We start from the raw sequence: 18,804 nt of genomic DNA, 5'->3' as shown, positions 1-18,804 counted from the left end.
AGGCTGCTGAAATGTGCTCTACAGCATACTTTCAGATGTCCCTTGGCCTACCTCCTTGCCACCACCTTCCTGTCTCTGCCTGGCTGGCATGTTAAGCCTCTTGCTAGCGAACTTGAGACCTTTTTGGAAGTCCTGATCAGAGGTTGGTACTACTACAGACTGCCACAAGTACAGTTAAGTCATAATTCCTAGAGACTGTTGTTGTGCACCATACATTCCTGGGTAAGTCAAATCCTGAGCAAGTTTTAAAAGTTTAAGCAGTTTAGAAAAGAGTTTTAAAATTAAATAGGTGATCTGTTTTAATTTTTAGATGACTGCAATACCTGTCAGACATTTAAGTGTACAAATCTGCTTTTTCTTCACAAGTTTTTTTCAAAATGCATACAGTTGATGTAATCAATCCAGTCTTTTTTTTCAAAACAAAATGTGTTTAATGACATTCTATTTGTGAGCTTAATATTAGTAAGAAAGAAAACTTCTCATTTGTCATCCTTAATTCAGTTTGAAAAAAACACGTTAGGTGAAATAAGAACATAACCAGTAAATTTAACACTACTACTGTAGAAACTTGTGTGCTACACAGAAGTCCAGCTATTTTTTCCCTAAGTCACATAACTGGACTGACTATTTAACAGTAACACAGAAAAACTACAGCTTGTTTTTTGATAAGCATTAGTCATAATTAATACATAATCATAATTCTGAAAGCCACAAAAAGCAGATTTTTCTTTACTTCTAAGGCCAATTCACCTTTATGAGATTTCATTTATATGTAGGCTCCTTATTCTTACCGATTTAATACCAGATCTTTTAGCATTAGACAAAACCAGCAACACACTAACTTGTTCAGAGGAGGAAGCATGTGGTACAGCATTTGCTTTTGGAGATGTTCTACAGAGTCATGTTCAGAAAGTACAGTCACAGAACTACTACCCTCTCTCTCTAGTGCCAAGTGTAAAGACTGCGACAGATGGTACTTCCTTTGGGAAGCTGCTCCGGGGTCTTAGGCCAACCCCTGGAAAAACTTTGCAGCCTCCAGAAGTAAACTGTATCCCTACCCACAGAAACCCCTAACGTAAGAGATGAAAAGCTGCTTATTGCAGCTGCAAATGAGAACAGCTTGTCTTCTTATTAGGAATTCCTTGCCCTACTCCACAGTGTTCCACTGATACCACTAACTTTCATAATGGATGACCTAATAGAATTTGCCATATCCATGTGTACTGGGTTTGCGTGGCAGCGCTTTGGTAGCAGGGGGGGCTACAGGGGTGGCTTCTGTGAGAAGCTGCTAGAAGCTTCTCCTATGTCTAATAGAGCCAACGCCAGCCGACTTCAAGACGGATCTGCCACTGGCTAAGGCTGAGCTAATCAGCAACAGCGGTAGCGCCTCTGTGATAACGTATTTAAGAAGGGGGGAAAAACCGGGAGGAGGCAGCCGGAGAAGAGAGGAGTGAGAATATGTGAGAGACACAACTCTGCAGACACCAAGGTCAGTGAAGAAGGAGGGGGAGGAGAGGCCCCAAGCGCTGGAGCAGAGATTCCCCTGCAGCCCATGGTGAAGACCATGGTGAAGCAGGTTGTCCTCCTGCAGCCCATGGAGGTCCACGGTGGAGCAGATATCCACCTGCAGCCCGTGGAGGACCCCACGCTGGAGCAGGTGGATGCCCGAAGGAGGCTGTGACCCTGTGGGAAGCCCATGCTGGAGCAGGCTCCTGGCAGTACCTGTGGCCCCGTGGACAGAGGAGCCCACACTGGAGCAGGTTTGCTGGCAGGACTTGCGATCCCGCGGGGGACCCACGCTGGAGCAGTCTGTTCCTGAAGGACTGCACCCCGTGGAACGGACCCATGCTGGAGCAGGTCGTGAAGAACTGCAGCCTGTGGGAAGGACCCACGTTGGAGAAGTTCATGGAGAACTGTCTCCTGTGGGAGGGACCCCACGCTGGAGCAGGGGAAGAGTGTGAGGAGGAAGGAGTGGCAGAAACAACGTGTGATGAACTGACGGCAACCCCCATTCCCCATCCCCCTGCGCCACTTGGGGTGGGAAGAGGTTCAGGAGTGAAGTTGAGCCCGGGAAGAAGGGAGGGGTGGGGGGAAGGTGTTGGGTTTTTTTAAGATTTGTTTTTACTTCTCATTACCCTCTCTGATTTTGATTGGTAATAAATTAAACTAATTTCCCCAAGTCAAGTCTATTTTGCCCATGATGGTAATTGGTGAGTGATCTCCCTATGTCCTTATCTCGACCTACGAGCCTTTTCCTTATATTTTCTCTCTCCTGTCCAGCTGAGGAAGGGGAGTGAGTGAGCAGCTGTGTGGTGATTAGTCCGGCTGGGTTTAAACCACGACACCATGTTTACTTTCACCAGACATTAGCCTACAAATATGTAACTCTCCAAAACATGAGAAGGTGGCAATAATGAAATAGCACTTACCGTAATTACAGCCTTGCTCAGACAGATAGACCCTCTGCAGCCATACTCCGTTTCATCTTCAGACTTGTAATAACTGAGCGTGTTGCTTTTCAGAACTACCCATCGATCCTGCCACCCATGAATGTAGTTGGTCCACTGTAAAAAAAATTCCAAAGATCAGCTAATAGAAAAATAACAATAAAAGACAGTGTGGCTCATATTTCTCAGGCTTTCAAGCACCAGGAGAAAAAAGCAACTTATTTTTAAAAATTCTTCCCAACTGAGAACTTTATTCTGCTCAGAGCTCCTAGAATAATTTTATAAACTCCTAAAGGTACTAAAAGCCAGTTGTTTCAAATGAACAATAAGGTAACAGATGTCTTTACTGCAACTGCATTGCCAAGGCCAGTTAAAATAAAGGTAATAAACATACTGATGACACAAATTGAGGAAAAGGGGGAAGGGGGAAAATCAAACATTAATCACTAAGGTGACTTTGGCCACCTGATTTAAAATCTGAAGTTTGGTTTTTGGTCTAACTCAAGTGGAACATGAAATAAGTTATTTTATATAAAAGTTAATTTCTAGAAAAATGATTTAACTAAAGTATCTAGTTCTCTTCATATAAAAACAAAAATGCCATTACCCCACAGTACAGTATATAACTATTGTAGTGACTAGAGTAATCAGTTCTTTATCAAGTTAATATTGCTCATAGGTACTGCTTGAGGTTTTAATTCCTAACCACTTTTTCATTAAGATGATAACTTGCTTATCAGCAGACATCCAGTGTTCCTTTTGTTTTTCAGATTTTTCTAAGGACTCCACATTCATACATGGAATGAAACTGATATTCCAGGAACAAGTCCTGGGTTCATCGTATAGAGATCTAGTAAGAAGTGCCTAGAAGTTCTGGTTATTTATCTTGTATTTGCAACATCTTCCCAGCTGCACTTTGTAGAATCATGGAACACTGACAGAGCATCAGGACTGTTCTGTAACTCTGACTATACACTAGTGCTTGGTCTTCAATCACAGTGCAAAAATTACAAATTAGATAAAAATGAAAACAAAAGCATTGAAAATAATTTTATCATGCAAGCATTTCTTTGATCATGACAACTGTTCTTTGACAAAAAGCTCTGAGAAATAAGCTCTTTCTAGCATTTAAGTCTAACCATTATTCACCATTTTGTAATATAAAAATGGGGGGGAGGAAAGGCAACTAACAGCTCATTTCCACATTATACTACACATATTAGTTAATACATGTCCCATAACTACATGTTAACTCTAGTAATAAAAAGAGAAGATCTAAGGAAAACAAACTCTATAGCTGAAAAATTCCTAACCTTGATTTGCTCTCCAAAGTTAAAGCCCGTTTTGATTTCTTAATACACCAAATTGCTAAGTTCACTATTTCTTAAAGAAAGTCTCAGCTGTGCTCAGTACATGAACTGGTAGCACAAGCAGTCATGGAGGCATAATTTCCTGCATTCCTCTTTTCCTGTCTCATGTTCCCAACTCCTCTCAGATGTGAAAAGCAGAGTTCAAAGTTACCTTGGGCAAAAGAAAAAGGGACAGGGAGGAAAGCAACTTTCCTTCTTTGACAGTTAAGTGAAGCAAATATAGCATTCAGTCCTGCATTTGCTGTTGCAATCAACGCTTGTTGTTGCAATCAAAATGTGCCACGAATTAAGAGACTCCTTAAAGTATACTGGGTAGGCACAAGGTTTTGGCAAAGAAGAGACCAGTGGTTTTTCAAGCATCTAGATTCTTGAGCTTCAGGAAAGACTCTTCCACATTTAAGTTCTTTCTTCGTATCCACCTTAAAACTGTTAGCAGGAAATAAAATAGAAAAAAGCCTAGAGTTCTGAAACATTGAGAGACACCAGCAGGATGTACTTCTAATAAGCTTCTCTTACCAAATTACTCCATTTCCTTCAAAGCTTCTCTCTTTACCAAAGGGCAGAACAATGAAACTCTACTAAGCACACAGAGAACTGCAGCCTACTTCATTGCTTTAGAATTTAATTATACACAGTAAGTTATTAAAAATAGGTATTTCCTTAGTAGAAAGTTTAGTATGCTACCATTTAATTTTAATTAGTTTGTCTCAAGTATTACCGAGGCATCAACTAAACAAAAGGTAAACTTATCCCTCAAGCATATTCACTGCAACAGGTTGACTATTTGGATTACATCCTGTGTTCTCACAGGAAAGGCAGCATCAGCTACACTCAACATAATAATCCAGAAAAATAAAAAGTTTGCACATACCGAAGCTACAGAATGTCAAAAGCCACAGCTTCACCTGCTACACCAGTAAGAAACAACACCTGGACTTAATAAAGTATTTAATTTGCCAACATAAAAATCAATTACATCCCACAAATATTACAGTTTCTAATGATAGAAGTTATCAAATCAAAGGAAAACTTTGCAGTGGAAAAATACGCAATAAAACTACCCTAAACCAAAACCTCACATTTTAACTGCTGTAACATCTCACATCTTCTCATCTTGTCCCTCCCCCATTCACTATTAGATGACAAGATCTTACAAATGAAAGCCAAGACCCTTCTTTTCTCATAACGGTTTCTCTCATCTCTGGAGTTAGAAACATTTTCAGGCTGGAAGGAGTTCACTGAGTCCCTCACAAAAAGCAGTACGCTGGCCCCGTTACGGCTGTTTTCTCAGCATCCGGGGCCGGTTTATGATCTCTGTATCCTGTGACCTGTGCCTCCTACGCTGGCTTGTGTCCAGCCTTATCATGCAGGGCAGGAAAAAAATTAAAAACATAGTTGTTTAATTCTAAGGATATTTTAACATTACTCTGAAGGTACTTTCTGTAATAAAAAAAAATCTGCGTTCAAACTTAGTAATTCAATATCCAACTTCAAAGTACTCCTAAAAATAAAATTTCCCAGTATCACGCGACACATACTTGCAAGTCATCATATTTTCAGTGATAAAAGACAAAAAACCCTATGTTTATTTTTAAAAGGGGAAACAAGCTTCAGGGCCATTTTTCCTCCGCTCCCCCCCAACCTCCCGTATCTCCTGCTGCAGGAGTATCTTATTGCCCTGTTTTGATACTCCTGGGGAGCGATCACGGGCTGCGCCTGCCTTCGGGAGCTCCCGGGGAGGCGAGCGGGGTGCCGCGGCACGCAGCCCGCACCCGGGCCCGCCGGCGGCTCCGGCCAGGAGCCGGAGACGCGAGGGAGACGCCCTCCCCCGGCACACCCGGCCACCTCCTCCCGGGCCCGGCTCCCCGGAACCTCACGCCGGGCTGGCGGCGGGGGCAGGGGGCGGCAGGGACCACCGGGCCGGGCGGCAACGACGCCTCCCCCAGCCGCCCGGCCGGGCTGGAGCCGCGCCCGCGGCTCTCCCCCGGGGAAAGGGCTTCCTCCCGGGGTGGGGAGGGGCGGGCGGCCCGGCGGCGGGGATGTGCCGGTGCCCGCGGGCGGCTGGCGCCGGGCGCCGCAGCGGCTGCCTGGCAGGCTCCCCACCGTCAGGTGGCGGCTGCCCTGGCCGTGCCAAGCGCCTCCCGCGGAGCCTCCCGGTCCCCCCACCAGGCCCCTCCACCGGCGCCGGGCGTCTCGGCCTGAGCCTCCAAAGCGGGCAGGAGACAGGCGGACAGGGCTGACAGCCCTCAGCCAGCGGCGAAGGCGGGGGGGCGGGCAGAGCGCGGAGAGTGGAAGGGAGAGGCCACGGGGCGGGAGAGAGGCGGCTTACCTTGCTGAGCACCCCGCAGAGCTCAACAGGCAGCCCGAGCTCGGTCTCGGGGTCCCCCTCGGAGCCGGAGGAATTCCAGCTCTGGTTGTCCGACATGGAGACCCGAGCCACAGCCACCACCGAGCAGGGAAGAGCCGAAGCGGCCCCCGCCCACAGCAGCCTCAGCCTCCTCCTGCCGAAGGGACGGTAGCGGCGGGCTCTACCTGAGCGGCACCGCTCCGCGCCCGCGGGTGCCACCAGCGCCGCCCGCCCCTGCCAGCGACCGGCCGACGCCGAGGCACGCAGGCTCGGGGTTTCCCCTCACCGTAGCTCCGCGGCCCCCACCCGCAGCAAGAGCCACAACATAGAGGTGGCGAGGGGAGGAGGGGCGAGCGCGCGTCCGCCTGCCGCGCACTCGACTCAGAGTTCAGCCGCTCCTGCCGCCGCCATCTTACGCGAGGCGGGTGCTGTGTGCCACTATTTACCAGCTCCGCCCCCCGCCCTCCCTCCCAGCAGCGCCGGCCGGGCCGTGCGGGTCCTGACGGGAGTTGTAGTCTTGCCCCGCGGTAAGCGGGTAAGACAGCGGTAAGCCCGGCCACCGTTGCCTCTCGGGAAAAGTAGTTTCTGGTGCTCGCTGGTGCAGCACGGCGTGCTGGGAGGTGTAGTCCGCCGTGGCGGCAGTCTCCCTCCCGTCGGCAGGTGGCCGCCATCTTAGTTCGTCGTTTCTCTGGCGTAACCGGCGGATTTCGGCTCTGTGCCCCCAATGAGGTGGGGAACTCCGCTCCCGCCGCCGCCGGGCGAGGGCAGCGGTGCTGCTTGGGGCGATGTTGGCTTTATTTTTTGTGGGGTGAGGGAGGGCTCTTTCTTTAGTGATGAAGCGTCTCTCCGGCCCTGCTTTCTAATGTGAGAGATGTGGCCTCGTCTTCCCTGCCTCAAACTGGCGGGACTCAGGGGGTGAGGGCCAAACCTTTCCCTTGATAAAAATGGTGGCCGCAGAGGCCGCAGGAAGGGGCGGGAGGTGCTGCCGGCTCCCGGCTGAGTCGCGAGGGGAGGGCGGGTCGTCCTGCCTCAGGTAAGGGGTGTCTGCCGCTCGCGCGGGGCTGGCGGCCACCTGCGCCGCTCCCCGGGGCCGCGGGGCGAAGAGGCCGCGTAGGCCCTCGCTCCGCTGGCGGCGGCGATCGCGGTTAGGCGCGGCGTGCCAAGTAGCCGCGCTGTGCGGCCGTGGGTGGGCTCAGCAGCCCGCCCCTTCCCGGCCGACGGGGCGCCTCTGTGCCGCCTGCTTTCGTTCTGCTTCAGCGGCCGTGCCCAAAGGCGTGTGATGAGCAGAGCGGGAAGTGGCGGTCAGCGGTCTGCCTCAGCTGCGAGGTAGCGGTGTCCTCTTTTATTTGCCTAATATTTTCGCAGGTTAGGGAACGAAACGATAATCTTTTTTCTTCAGACTTACGTCTGAGGTATGTGTACTTGCCGATATTTATGGGTGGAGAAATATTTGCAGAAAGGAAAAAAAAGGCAGTTGAACGTGTCACTTCACAATTTATGAACAGGTGTAGTGGGTTGGGAAGGACTTAAGATTTGTGCTGGCTCATCTGCTTTGTCGTAATTTCTTGAAAACGTGTGTTAAATAGTGTTGGTTGAGGAACTTCAGTTTTGGAATACACACTTTTGGTTATATCACAAGAGCAATGCTGTTCAATTGTATTTTCTCAGACTTCCCCCTTATGACAAATCGTGTAATTATTCCATGTTATGCGGCTTGAAAGTTTCTGTTGAGGGATTATTATTTTTTTTAAAGAACTCTTAGCATTGACACAGCTATTTATATGCATTCTCTATATAAGTAGCAGCTAAAAGCTAAATAATATTAGTACCAGCTCAAAATCTCTGGTATAAAGATATTTACAATGAATGCAGCACTGAGAGTGATTAGTAAAGTAGCATCATTGCCCTAAACAATTAGAAATAAAGAACAGGTACAGGCGTCTTAATATTTGTGTAATCTCTGGAATGCACAGAAAAATTTTTACATGAGTCTACTATGGGTGCTATTTTAGACAATTTTCTAGTATATAAAATGATGAGAAACTATGTTCTTTGATTCACTGGCTGTTTGGAAAGCAACCAAGCAAGATACTTTTTCTTACTGTCTGTTGCAATGTACTGCATCTGTTAAGCAAGCAGAGTGGCTGAGTTTTGTATATATCGATACGTATGAGAATAATTTATAGTTATTATCTGCAGTATGTTGATGAAGTTAAGTGGTATCACCTGTAAAGCCAGTCGTGTTTTCCCTGTTAAACTCTGAATGAACTTCTTTCTCTATCCTGATCGAGAGCAGGAGCTGAAGAGACATGTCTGAGCAAATCCTTTTGGCAGTGATGTGTACTACATAGCCATGCGCTGTTGTGCTTTCAGTCTAGGACTACTCACTTAGTTCCAGAAGTAGCTCTTTTTTTTTTTTTTTTGTCTCCAGAATATAGATTAACTCAAACAGGTGTTAAAAAATAAAAATGCCATGCGTAGATATTCTTTCAGGTTGTTTAACAAATATATTCATCCCTGTTAGAGGGAATATTTGTTTAATTATTAATTCTAGCTAATATTTTATAACCAAACTTTAAATGAATAAATACTGAATGCTAAAAGGTTTGCCTTTTCAACTTTTCATATAATGCTTTGTCTGTGCTAACGAAAAGATTTTTTTACATTTGCCACATCCTCCTAATATGTCTTTTTTTTTGCACAGTGTCACCAGCTTATGTTCTTCCAAAAGGTGTATTAGGATTGTGAATACCTTATGTAAATTAACTCTTTCTGACGTTCTGACCATCTTTTTCATATATAACTTGCTGTCTATTACTCTTAATGAGATCAGGCTAGATCTACGTTAGCAAGAATGTGGTGCAGCGGGAGTCGATTTGTAAAGAAAAGATTTGGTGCTGAGGAACTTAAGTTCATCTTATATATGCTTTAAGAGGGGTTTCTTTGGACTAGCACTGGTCTGGTCCCATGAAGGGCACCTACATTAGCAATTGTAATGTGTCAGGTGTGCTCTGAAAGCAGAGTCTTCCAGATTAGTTTAGTTTGAAAGGAATCCGGTTTGCCTGCTCCAAGACCAATCTGGGATGCAAACCGAAGTGTGGGAAATGGAGACCATCAAACTGATATGCTGATGTAGACCACTCACGCCTCTCTACCTCCTTCTATACGCCTCTCTACCTCCTTCTATGCCTTTTCTACTGGGCCTTTATTTTGCACTTCAGTGCTGTGTTTGTTACCGAATCACTAAGGTTGGAAAAGACCTGTAAGATCATCAAGTCCAACTATCAACCAACAAACACCACCATGCCCATTAAACCATGTCCCACAATGCCTCGTCCACACGTTCCTTGAACACCTCCAGGGATGGTGACTCCACCACTTCCCTGGGCAGTTTATTCCAGTGTCTCACCACTCTCTCAGTAAAGAAATTTTTCCTAATATCCAGCCTAAACCTCCCCTGATGCAACTTGAGGCCATTTCCTCTTGTCCTATCACTTGTCACTTGGGAGAAGAGGCCAACACCCACCTCTGCAACCTCCTTTCAGGTAATTGTAGAGAGCGATGAGGTCTCCCCTCAGCCTCCTCTTCTGCAGACTGAACAACCCCAGTTCCCTCAGCCGCTCCTCATCAGACTTGTGCTCCAGACCCCTCACCAGCTTCGTCGCCCTTCTCTGGACACGCTCCAGCACCTCCATGTCCTTCTTGTAGTGAGGGGCCCAAAACTGAACACAGGATTCGAGGTGCGGCCTCACCAGCGCCGAGTACAGGGGCACGATCACCTCCCTGCTCCTGCTGGCCACACTATTTCTGATACAGGCCAGGATGCTGTTGGCCTTCTTTGGCCACCTGGGCACACTGCTGGCTCATCTTCAGCCGGCTGTCAATCAACACCCCCAGGTCCTTTTCTGCAGGGGAGCTTTCCAGCCACTTGTCCCCAAGCCTGTAGTGTTGCATGGTGTTGTTAAGACCAAAGTGCAGGACCCGGCACTTGGCCTTGTTGAACCTCATACAGTTGGCCTGGGCCCATCGATGTGGCCTGTCCAGATCCCTCTGCAGAGCCTTCCTACCCTCAAGCAGATCAACACTCCCTCCCAACTTGGTGTCATCTGCAAACTTGCTGAGGGAGCACTCAATCCCCTCATCCAGATCATTGATAAAGATATTAAACAAGACCGGTCCCAAAACTGAGCCCTGGGGGACTCCACTTGTGACCGACCACCAACTGGATTTGACTCCATTCACCACGACTCTCTGGGCTCGGCCATCCAGCCAGTTTTTTTATCCAGCTGAGAGTGTACCTGTCTAAGCCACGAGTTGCCAGCTTCTCCAGGAGAATACTGTGGGAGACAGTGTCGAAGGCTTTACTGAAGTCCGGGTAGACAACGTCGACAGCCTTTCCCTCATCCACTAGGCAGGTCACCTGGTCATAGAAGGAGTTCAGGTTGTTCTTTCATCGCAAGCCCGTATACTCAATCTGTACCTCTTCTGGTCTCTTAGAGATTGCCAGAAGTTTACAAATTATTGTTTTAACTGGAAATAATCATCACCTTTGTTAGAATAGTGGAACAGATACTGTTGTTCTGTATTACTGATACACTACTTTTTTTTTTTATTTTACTTCTAAAGACATCAGTCATAAACATCATGAAGTGGGTAACTATAAATATCTGGGTTTTTTTTCTCCCTTTTTATATCTCTTATTTCCACTCTTGTACCTGCTCTTTTAGTGTGTTCATTGTATGTTACTAAAACACATTCATCACTAGTTTATAAACATTTTCTAGTATGTTCATCCTCATGGTTATGTTTGTTCTTAAATTTAAGACTACTTTTCCGAAGAGGATCCTTGAAGGAGCTTTGTTTATGCCACAGCATATTGCCTAACAGTATAGGCTCTGAGATATAAATGATTCAGACCATTTTTTCTAAAACAAATTTGATCTCTGTAAATCACTCTGTTACAGTTCTTCTTCTAAGTAAAAAAAATAAACAGAAGAGTACTTCTATTTGTGAATATATTGGCAATAAACATATCTGAAGTAATGAGGTTGCAGATAACTACTCCACTTCTGGTGTAGTTTTACTGATGAATGTTGTTAATAATAGTTCAGTTATTTTCTTTATATAGTTTCGTTATTTTCTTTATGGATTAACCTGCTAAAACATTTGTTTTCAGAAATCTAGAAGTACTAGCAAAACTTGGTGAGAAACTTGAGATAAATCTTTCCGTTTGAAAGGTCTTGTAAAATGCTGAATAGAGACAGAAGAAGATACCACAGTTCTTTGCCCTTTGAATAAACTTTGATGTTTTAAAGATAGGAGTTTTTTTAGACAGAGAAAGTGAAAGCAGGATTTGCAACAGAATTGTACTGCACCTTGCCTGCAGAAAATCAATGGGGGATGAGTATACCACTTGTTTCACTTGCGTCGCTCTTCACAAAAGCGAAGAATTATTCAAACAGTTTGATGAATGGCGTAAAAAAATATTTTGACATTTAATTTTGGGCATTGTCAGAAGCAGTCTCTATTATCTGTTTACTTTGCAGTGTGAATTATTTACTTTTTAAAAGGATTGAATTGTCTGTAATTTGTTGTATCTTAAAGCCAGTGAGTTCAGAAAAGATCTAATTCTAGGGCTTTGTTTTTTGAAGGCTAGTTCTAGGAGCTTGTATGGGATCTGTTTTTGCAAAATGCTGAGTCAGCTGCTACTTGAAAAATAGTCCCATTCAGCTGTGTCAGCTTGGGCACTTGGAATTTTCACTTCCGCAAGTCGTGGCCCGGTTTTCTGTTCAGTATTAATTTATGATGTACCTTGGCTTATTACACTTGTAAAAAGACTTACATCTTCCTTAGAAGATTCTGTTTTCTAGGGAACTGGACTTTGTTACATATTGAGAGAGAGAGAATAGTGAAACAGTAGCAGTTTTGAATGCACTACTAGGGAACTTAGGTGGTTAACACTGTGTATATTAAATGCTAACAACACTGTTGTGCGCTTCCTCCTGCCAGTTCTTTTCTTGTAAATCACTACAGGATTAAAACTGACAGAAGCCCTCTTCTTGGGGCTATTCGGAAACCAGGGCTCTAATAAATATCAAAACCCCTGTGGCTGAAAAGAATTGAGCAGGTAGTTCAGAAGGACAGTCTGATGTGCTTGCTTGCACGTGTCTTTGTTTGTTGGTGGTTTATCCTGCTGAGAAGGAGAGACTTCAGAGCAGCTGATACTGAAATCATTATCAGAGGAACATGTTTTTACAAGGAAATGAGAGTTAAGGAGTTCGTTAAATTTGATCCCGTCAGCCAGAATGTTTCCTTGCCAAATGAGTACTCAGAAAAGACAGGTGTCCTTCTTGTCAGAAAGTATGTAATGTAATGTTACTGTTTTGGGATGAAATCCTTATCCAAGTAATGGATAAATCGAGTAGTATGAAATCAAATGCACTACTGGAGTTTGTAGTGTAACCTTTTAAATATCAGAAGTGTTAAAAATATTCTAGTGGGGTTGAATTTTCCTAGTTTGTTGAATGTGTGTTTGTTCTTGTCTTAGAAATTCAAGAAATAAAGCAATGCATTTGTGGGAAACCCATTGTTCAAATGGCCTGACTATTGGTACATGAATTTCTATGCCAAGGTGGGTTAGCTGGGTTTTAGTTCTTTAACGATGGTGACTCAATCAGTTGCCTAGATGAAGGTGCTTCTGTGCAGTGAGTGGAATAAGAGGTGTAGCTACGTGGCCACCAGTTCAATCCTGATTAGCAATTGGAGTAAAAAAAAGACCATTAAAAATGTTGATTTCGATGAGTTGTGGTCTTACTGGGAAGGTCTTGTATAGCCTCTTTTATTTATTACTTACAGTATTGTTTCAGTAGTACCCAGAGGCTGGCCTATGATGTGGTTTCCGGCTGTAATAATTTCCAGTGCAAGGGAGACACTTGAAAGGTTGGGGTTGAGAGTTGCTATTGACTCAGTCTGCTTGGCTTGTTTTTTCTGCATTCACTCTTCAATTCTTTATTCTTCAAGTATTCTTCAATGCTCGGCAAAAAGTAATGAAGTAGATAAAGTATTTCATGCTTACTCATGGAGTATAGTCTTTGGTACAAGTGATTTTCATTTCTGCCCAGGAGTATCCCCATTCACTTACAGTGAGGTTTAACAGCTTTCCACATCTCTTGTCAAAATAATTTTCATTAGGGTGGGTTTTTTGTTAGTTTGTTTTGGTGTTTTGTTTTTTTTTTAAAGGACTTGATTTCTTGTCCTTTGATTCAGTATGTGTATAACTTTCTACATGACTTCTTGGGGGTATATTTTATATTTCGCATTTATATAAACTAGAAGTTTTTGCAAATAGGTGAATATGAGTTGTCCTGTCTGAAATCTATAACAGTAACTGCTCGTTAGTTTATAGGTTTTGGTAGAGGAAGCTGCTTATAGCACTAAGCTGAATTCCATCTCAATACAAAAGAAAGTGACTGCAAAGAATGGTTATCAGTGACTATTTTGTAGCATTCTCACTAGGGAAACACACTTATTCAGCTTGCTTGTTTTCATTCGTGTTGCTTGTCTTGGCTTACAAGGTTTTTGGTTGGCTTAAGTGTGTAGTATAGTGAGGTGATGGCCCAGCAAAGTTTTATGACAAGTGTATTTTTTTTAAGTAACTGAAATTGCCTTTTTTAGAGTCTTAAACTACTGAATTGCCCTTTTACTGAAGATGTGTTAAAGCTGGATATTTCATATTTGAATTTGAGGGTCTTATAAACACTTAGAGTGTTCTAGGAGTTAGATATTATTCACAACCATCTTCTACATGGATGTGATTATTTTAATAATTGTTTTATGGAAGAAATTTTTCCATCCCACACTTGCACGGAGTGCTCTGAACTTCAGTAGTATTTGGTAATGGGTCATTTGTAAAGTTTTCATAAAAAAAATAAAAGACCAGGGATGTCATGTGTATATATATTGATATTTGAAAAGAAGTTTTTTCTCTCTTTTTCTTCTCTTTGATGTTTTTGGTATAGTACTAACTGCAGAGGCATTTATCTTTTGAACATAGAGTGATCCGTAATAAACCATGCTTGATTTTAGCCAAAGCCTGAGAAGTGATTCTTTGTGGTCAAAACTGGATGAAGTAAGTCCTAACTTTGTTAATTTTTTATTGTGCTTTCAGTGCTTTTGCAGAACTCCTATTAACATCTTGACCTTGTAATTGAAATTAAGGGTAATACTGATTTTTCTTCTGATGAAGCCTATGTAATGACAGGATTCCTGAAGCTATGCCTTCATCCATTCTCTACATTTGCACATGAAGTTAACTGTTACAATTTTGTTTTGGTCTTGCTAAAGTAGGAATAGAAGAGTTTAAATAAAGGAATCTCTAAAACATTTTAATCAAGGGAAAATATAAAGTTTATTTTGGGCTCATAGTACAATAAATGAGGTGTCAGATTTTGATGAAATGTTATTGGAGGCTTTTATGAGTTTTATAGGAATTAAAGAAACTGTTTAATTTAGATCCTTGTTTTAGCCATCCTAAAAATAATAATTAAAAAAAACATATGGAAAGGAGTCTTTAATAATTGTGTTGCTATTTGCAACATCAGTATTTTTTTTACACACTGTGTAGAATTACTCAGGGCAATTGGGATGTAAAAGATGGTCCTTCACATCTGTAATATATGTCTTGATTCCTACATTTAGCTTTTGAGCTCTGGGGGAAGTAGGCAGTTGTGTATCTTAGTAACTTCTTTGCATCTCATAAACATGTGTGATAGCAAAGATGTCAGAATTTTATTTTATTTATGAGGACTGGCACATAATTTACATGCATCAAATCATAATTCAGTATGTACATAAATTCTTTTTCAAGCTTTTCCATACTGGTATCATTTTCCGGTCCCAATATTTCTTCGCAACAAATTGTTAAAGCTACCAATAAAAGGCAAACTGTTAACATGCTTTGCAAGTGTTAATAACCTGCATAATAACACTGAGTCCACTGAACAGAATATTCTTAGAAATATTTTTTATCTCTCTTATGTATTATTTTATTACATAAAAATAATAATATGAAGGCATTTAGGTTTTCACACAACACACAGGGTTTCTGTTGCTGGAATTGGAGGATTTTTACTGAAGACAGGCTGGAGGAGTGGCACAGTATCAAATACAAGCCATTTCCTTCAGTCTAGTTTAGTCATCTGTCCAAAAATGTGCTAAATTTGAATAAAGGTAGAGGTACTTGAAATTAAATTGTTGCTCTGATTTTGCTGCTGTTTCAGTCTCTTGATACTTTCATATACTATATAATCCTGTCTGACTGGTTCAGTTGAGTTTCTGTGCCTCCTCCTAGAAGAGCTTGACTGGGGTTTTATTAGTGGTCTTTTTCCACTTAGAACCATCCCAGGTTACTACCAAAGCTTCCTACACAGCAATGCTATTCTGTGGTTCCTCTCCACTTTTTTGTTTTGCATTAACTGTTGGCATCCACTGCCAAAGTCTTCCTCTTTACTATTAGAAGTCCTTCCAGTAGCAGTTGGAAAGTTACCTCGTCCACTTGTAGATGATTCTTCTGCTCTCTTCTCCCCATCCCAAATCACAGGAATAATAGGATAGTATTTAATTGTAGACTGCCTTCACAGGCTTCTCTGATTTCACACCCTACTTACTCAGTATGATGCTGAGAGAGATTTAATGTTTTCTGTTAGATGAGACAGCTCAGTCTTGCAGCAGCTTCTTGAGGTGACAGCATGCCAAAAATATGTCACTCTTTGCCTAGACTGTTTGGAGTTAGTGATTCATTACACTCCAAACCTTTACCCACTTTTTCCAAGTAGTTTTAGCAAAAATTTTGTAAGATTGTGTCACCACGAGCTAAATGTTTTCTCTAGGTCAATTTTCCATTGAAACAGTTACTACTTGTCCTTACGAGTTTCTACATTGACATTTTGTTTACATTTTGCATAGCATTTCAAACTGTGCTTCTCCTGCGTTTGCTTTAAATATTTCTATTTTCATTTTGTCTATGGCAGATGATCCACTGGTTATATCTGACAGTGCTATATCTGTTGTCTTTACGTGTTTTTTTTCAGACCTGTTAATCTGAAACCAAGATAATATTCAGGTTCTGTTCATGTTAAATGGCTGAAAATTGTGTCAGTTGTTGTTAATGTTTTCCCTTCTGTACAACTTTAAGCTTTGGTGGAGAACTAATGTCATGTCCTCAAATAAATGCTTTTTTCTTAATTCCAGCTAAGGTATTGATGTTTATACACTTTATCATCTGGTACTAGCAATGTATTTTTTTCCACACAAGAAGCTGAAGAGATAAAACACAACAGGAGACCACCATTTATGAGACTTTTTAAAGAGAAGTGTTTTTTCCACCACTAGTATCGTTGTGGTAAATTTTTTCTCGCTAGATAGCTAACAGTGTGATAGAGAAGTCTTTTGACTGACATGAATTAGTGTTTAAAGCCTCTGCTATAAAACTGATCACTTTAAAAGTGATCTGAATGAGGAGGGGGGAAAGATTTATATATGCTAGGGATAAAGATGCTTTCAGGAATAAGGAACAGCAAAAAAATGTTGCAAAGACTGAAATAGGAAATGGAAGCGATCTTGTGTTCATTCCAGCTTCTTGAAGGGAAAGAGTGATAAAAGAACCAGGGGGAATAGTGGAGGGCCATTTAACTCGAGGAAAGTATTTATTGGGAATTGTGCCCGTTACTTAACACAGATTTCCAGTAACAATGAAATTATTGTGGAGCTAATGCAGGTGCTTATGAGCTTGAGACGAAACTTGGAATGCTGTGTGGGATGCAGTGCTTTTACCTTTGATTGAAGTCTAGCAGACCTGTTCTGGTAAATGTGCATGTTGACTGTAAAAGATTGTCCTACTGTAAGTGAAAAATTTATGAAAGTGTTCGTCATCGTGGTCTAGCCACTCCCGTTTCTAGTTGCCATTATAGTAGCTCAAATGCACCTAAAGGGTCAAGAGAAGAGTTCTGGCCTATACATCACCTTCTGTTCTTTGAAATCAACAAGCTGGAGATAAACGCAGCATTACTTACCTGATCTTGCATCTTTGGAAAACATCACAAATAATAAACTGAATTAATAGAATATGATGAAAATTGGGATATTTTTGTCAGAATGTTTTTTAAAGATGGCTTTCTTTAATATCTTGACTTCAGTTGGCTAGTATGTTTCAGAAGAAGATCTTCAGGAAAATATGAACATTGCAACCATCAATTTTAAAAAGTCACCCATGTGATTCTTTAATAGCAAAAATTCATCTCTAAACGCAATAATACATAATGACCTTCTTCAGTTTGGTTGCTAATGAGGCCCACTTAAGTCCTGGAGTGGGAAGGTGGCATTTAAAGAAAAAATGTAACACTCTAAGTTTTGTGTAATTTGTGGTTGTTTAATAGAGCTGCTGTATGTGCCTGGAAGGGTGTGGCTCCTCCAGGCAGGAAGGGCTCCTGTCACAGGGAGCGGCTTGAAGGGGAAGTTTAGGAGTGAATGTGCTTCCTGCATGAGAGTAAAGCTGAAGTGGTTTATGAGTCAGCAGCTTGGGGTAGGAAGAAATTGTGTCTGTATGCTTTTCCAGTAATAAATACATGTTAAGTAATTTATGCCAGTATCACACTTGGATTCTGCTTCTTCTTATCTGGCAAAAATAAGACCACAGGTTCGTGCTACAGAGGGTATAGTTTGCTTTCTTTGTTTTGTTTAAGATAATTTTAATAACTAGAAAATTTACCGTATAATTAGAGCCTGTGGAAGTATTCAGCTAATTACTGTCATAAGCAACAAGGGAAGATGTCAGAAGTTCGCATATCAGAAGTACCTGCATGTATAAGAAATTACTGATGGCAGTAATTGAGTAGTAAAGGCTTGGTAAGTTCTATTAGTTGGATACCATGGCTCCACAAATTAATGGAAAAAAAAGAATGCATTAATTTTACCCTGAATTAAACAATAGGGTTTTATTCAGAACTTTTAATTGAAGCCATCTGTTTCTAAAAGATGAGCTTTAACACAAACAAAAGTTTTGAATTTGAGCTAGAAATTACTGGGAAAGATTCTATGGCTTGTCTCAAGCAGGAATGAAGACTAAAGGTCTTCTGCAATTTAAAAATCATTCCATTTCTTTTATTTTAATGTAATAATCTAGTGAGCAGTATTTTCTGTTTGAGGCAGTATTGATCCGTCTGACAGGATAACATACAGGCATAAATCTCATGTGCATGTGTAAGATACTAGCCTTTACCTGAAGTTGGCGGTGCTCAATTATTTTTGTAAGAGAGCTTTTGAAAGAGTATGTTTTTAAGTTAATAAAAAAGTAAAATCTTACTGTCTCCAAACACTGCTAGAGTTACAGGGGCTTTATGTGGTGGGTATGGCAGGTCAGCCACTTCACAGGAATAAAGTCTTCATATCTGTGATAAGTATGTTGTTTTCTGAATAAAATGCTTATTCAATAAATACAGCAAATGAATTCCATGAAATATTTGTTTTGTATTGTTCAGCTGGAACTTAGAAACAAATATATGATTTAAATTCTTTTTTTCAGGCATTAAGTCTTAAAAGAGGTGCTGGTTTTCAAGAAGTACTATGGATGACATGAAAAAAGTTG

At 42.1% G+C, this 18,804-nt stretch overlaps 1 protein-coding gene across 2 annotated transcripts in view; it reads right to left on the bottom strand.

The window, feature by feature from the left end:
* CERT1 (ceramide transporter 1) overlaps window positions 1-6,272 on the bottom strand; it is an 81,078-nt gene extending 74,806 nt beyond the window's left edge. For both annotated transcript variants that reach the window (XM_059833256.1, XM_059833257.1), the window contains exons 1-2: window positions 6,147-6,272; window positions 2,430-2,564 (exon numbers count right to left, since the gene is read on the bottom strand). In XM_059833256.1, the coding sequence (XP_059689239.1) occupies window positions 2,430-2,564; window positions 6,147-6,242 (231 nt within the window). In that variant the 5' untranslated portion in view covers window positions 6,243-6,272. The remainder of the gene's footprint in view (window positions 1-2,429; window positions 2,565-6,146) is intronic.
* Window positions 6,273-18,804: the final 12,532 nt, after the last annotated feature.

The sequence above is a fragment of the Gavia stellata genome, chromosome Z, assembly GCF_030936135.1.
Source record: "Gavia stellata isolate bGavSte3 chromosome Z, bGavSte3.hap2, whole genome shotgun sequence".
Taxonomy (NCBI): Eukaryota; Metazoa; Chordata; class Aves; order Gaviiformes; family Gaviidae; genus Gavia; species Gavia stellata.
The sequence above is the reverse complement of the archived record's forward strand: the minus strand, read 5'-3'. Positions and strand labels throughout refer to the sequence as shown.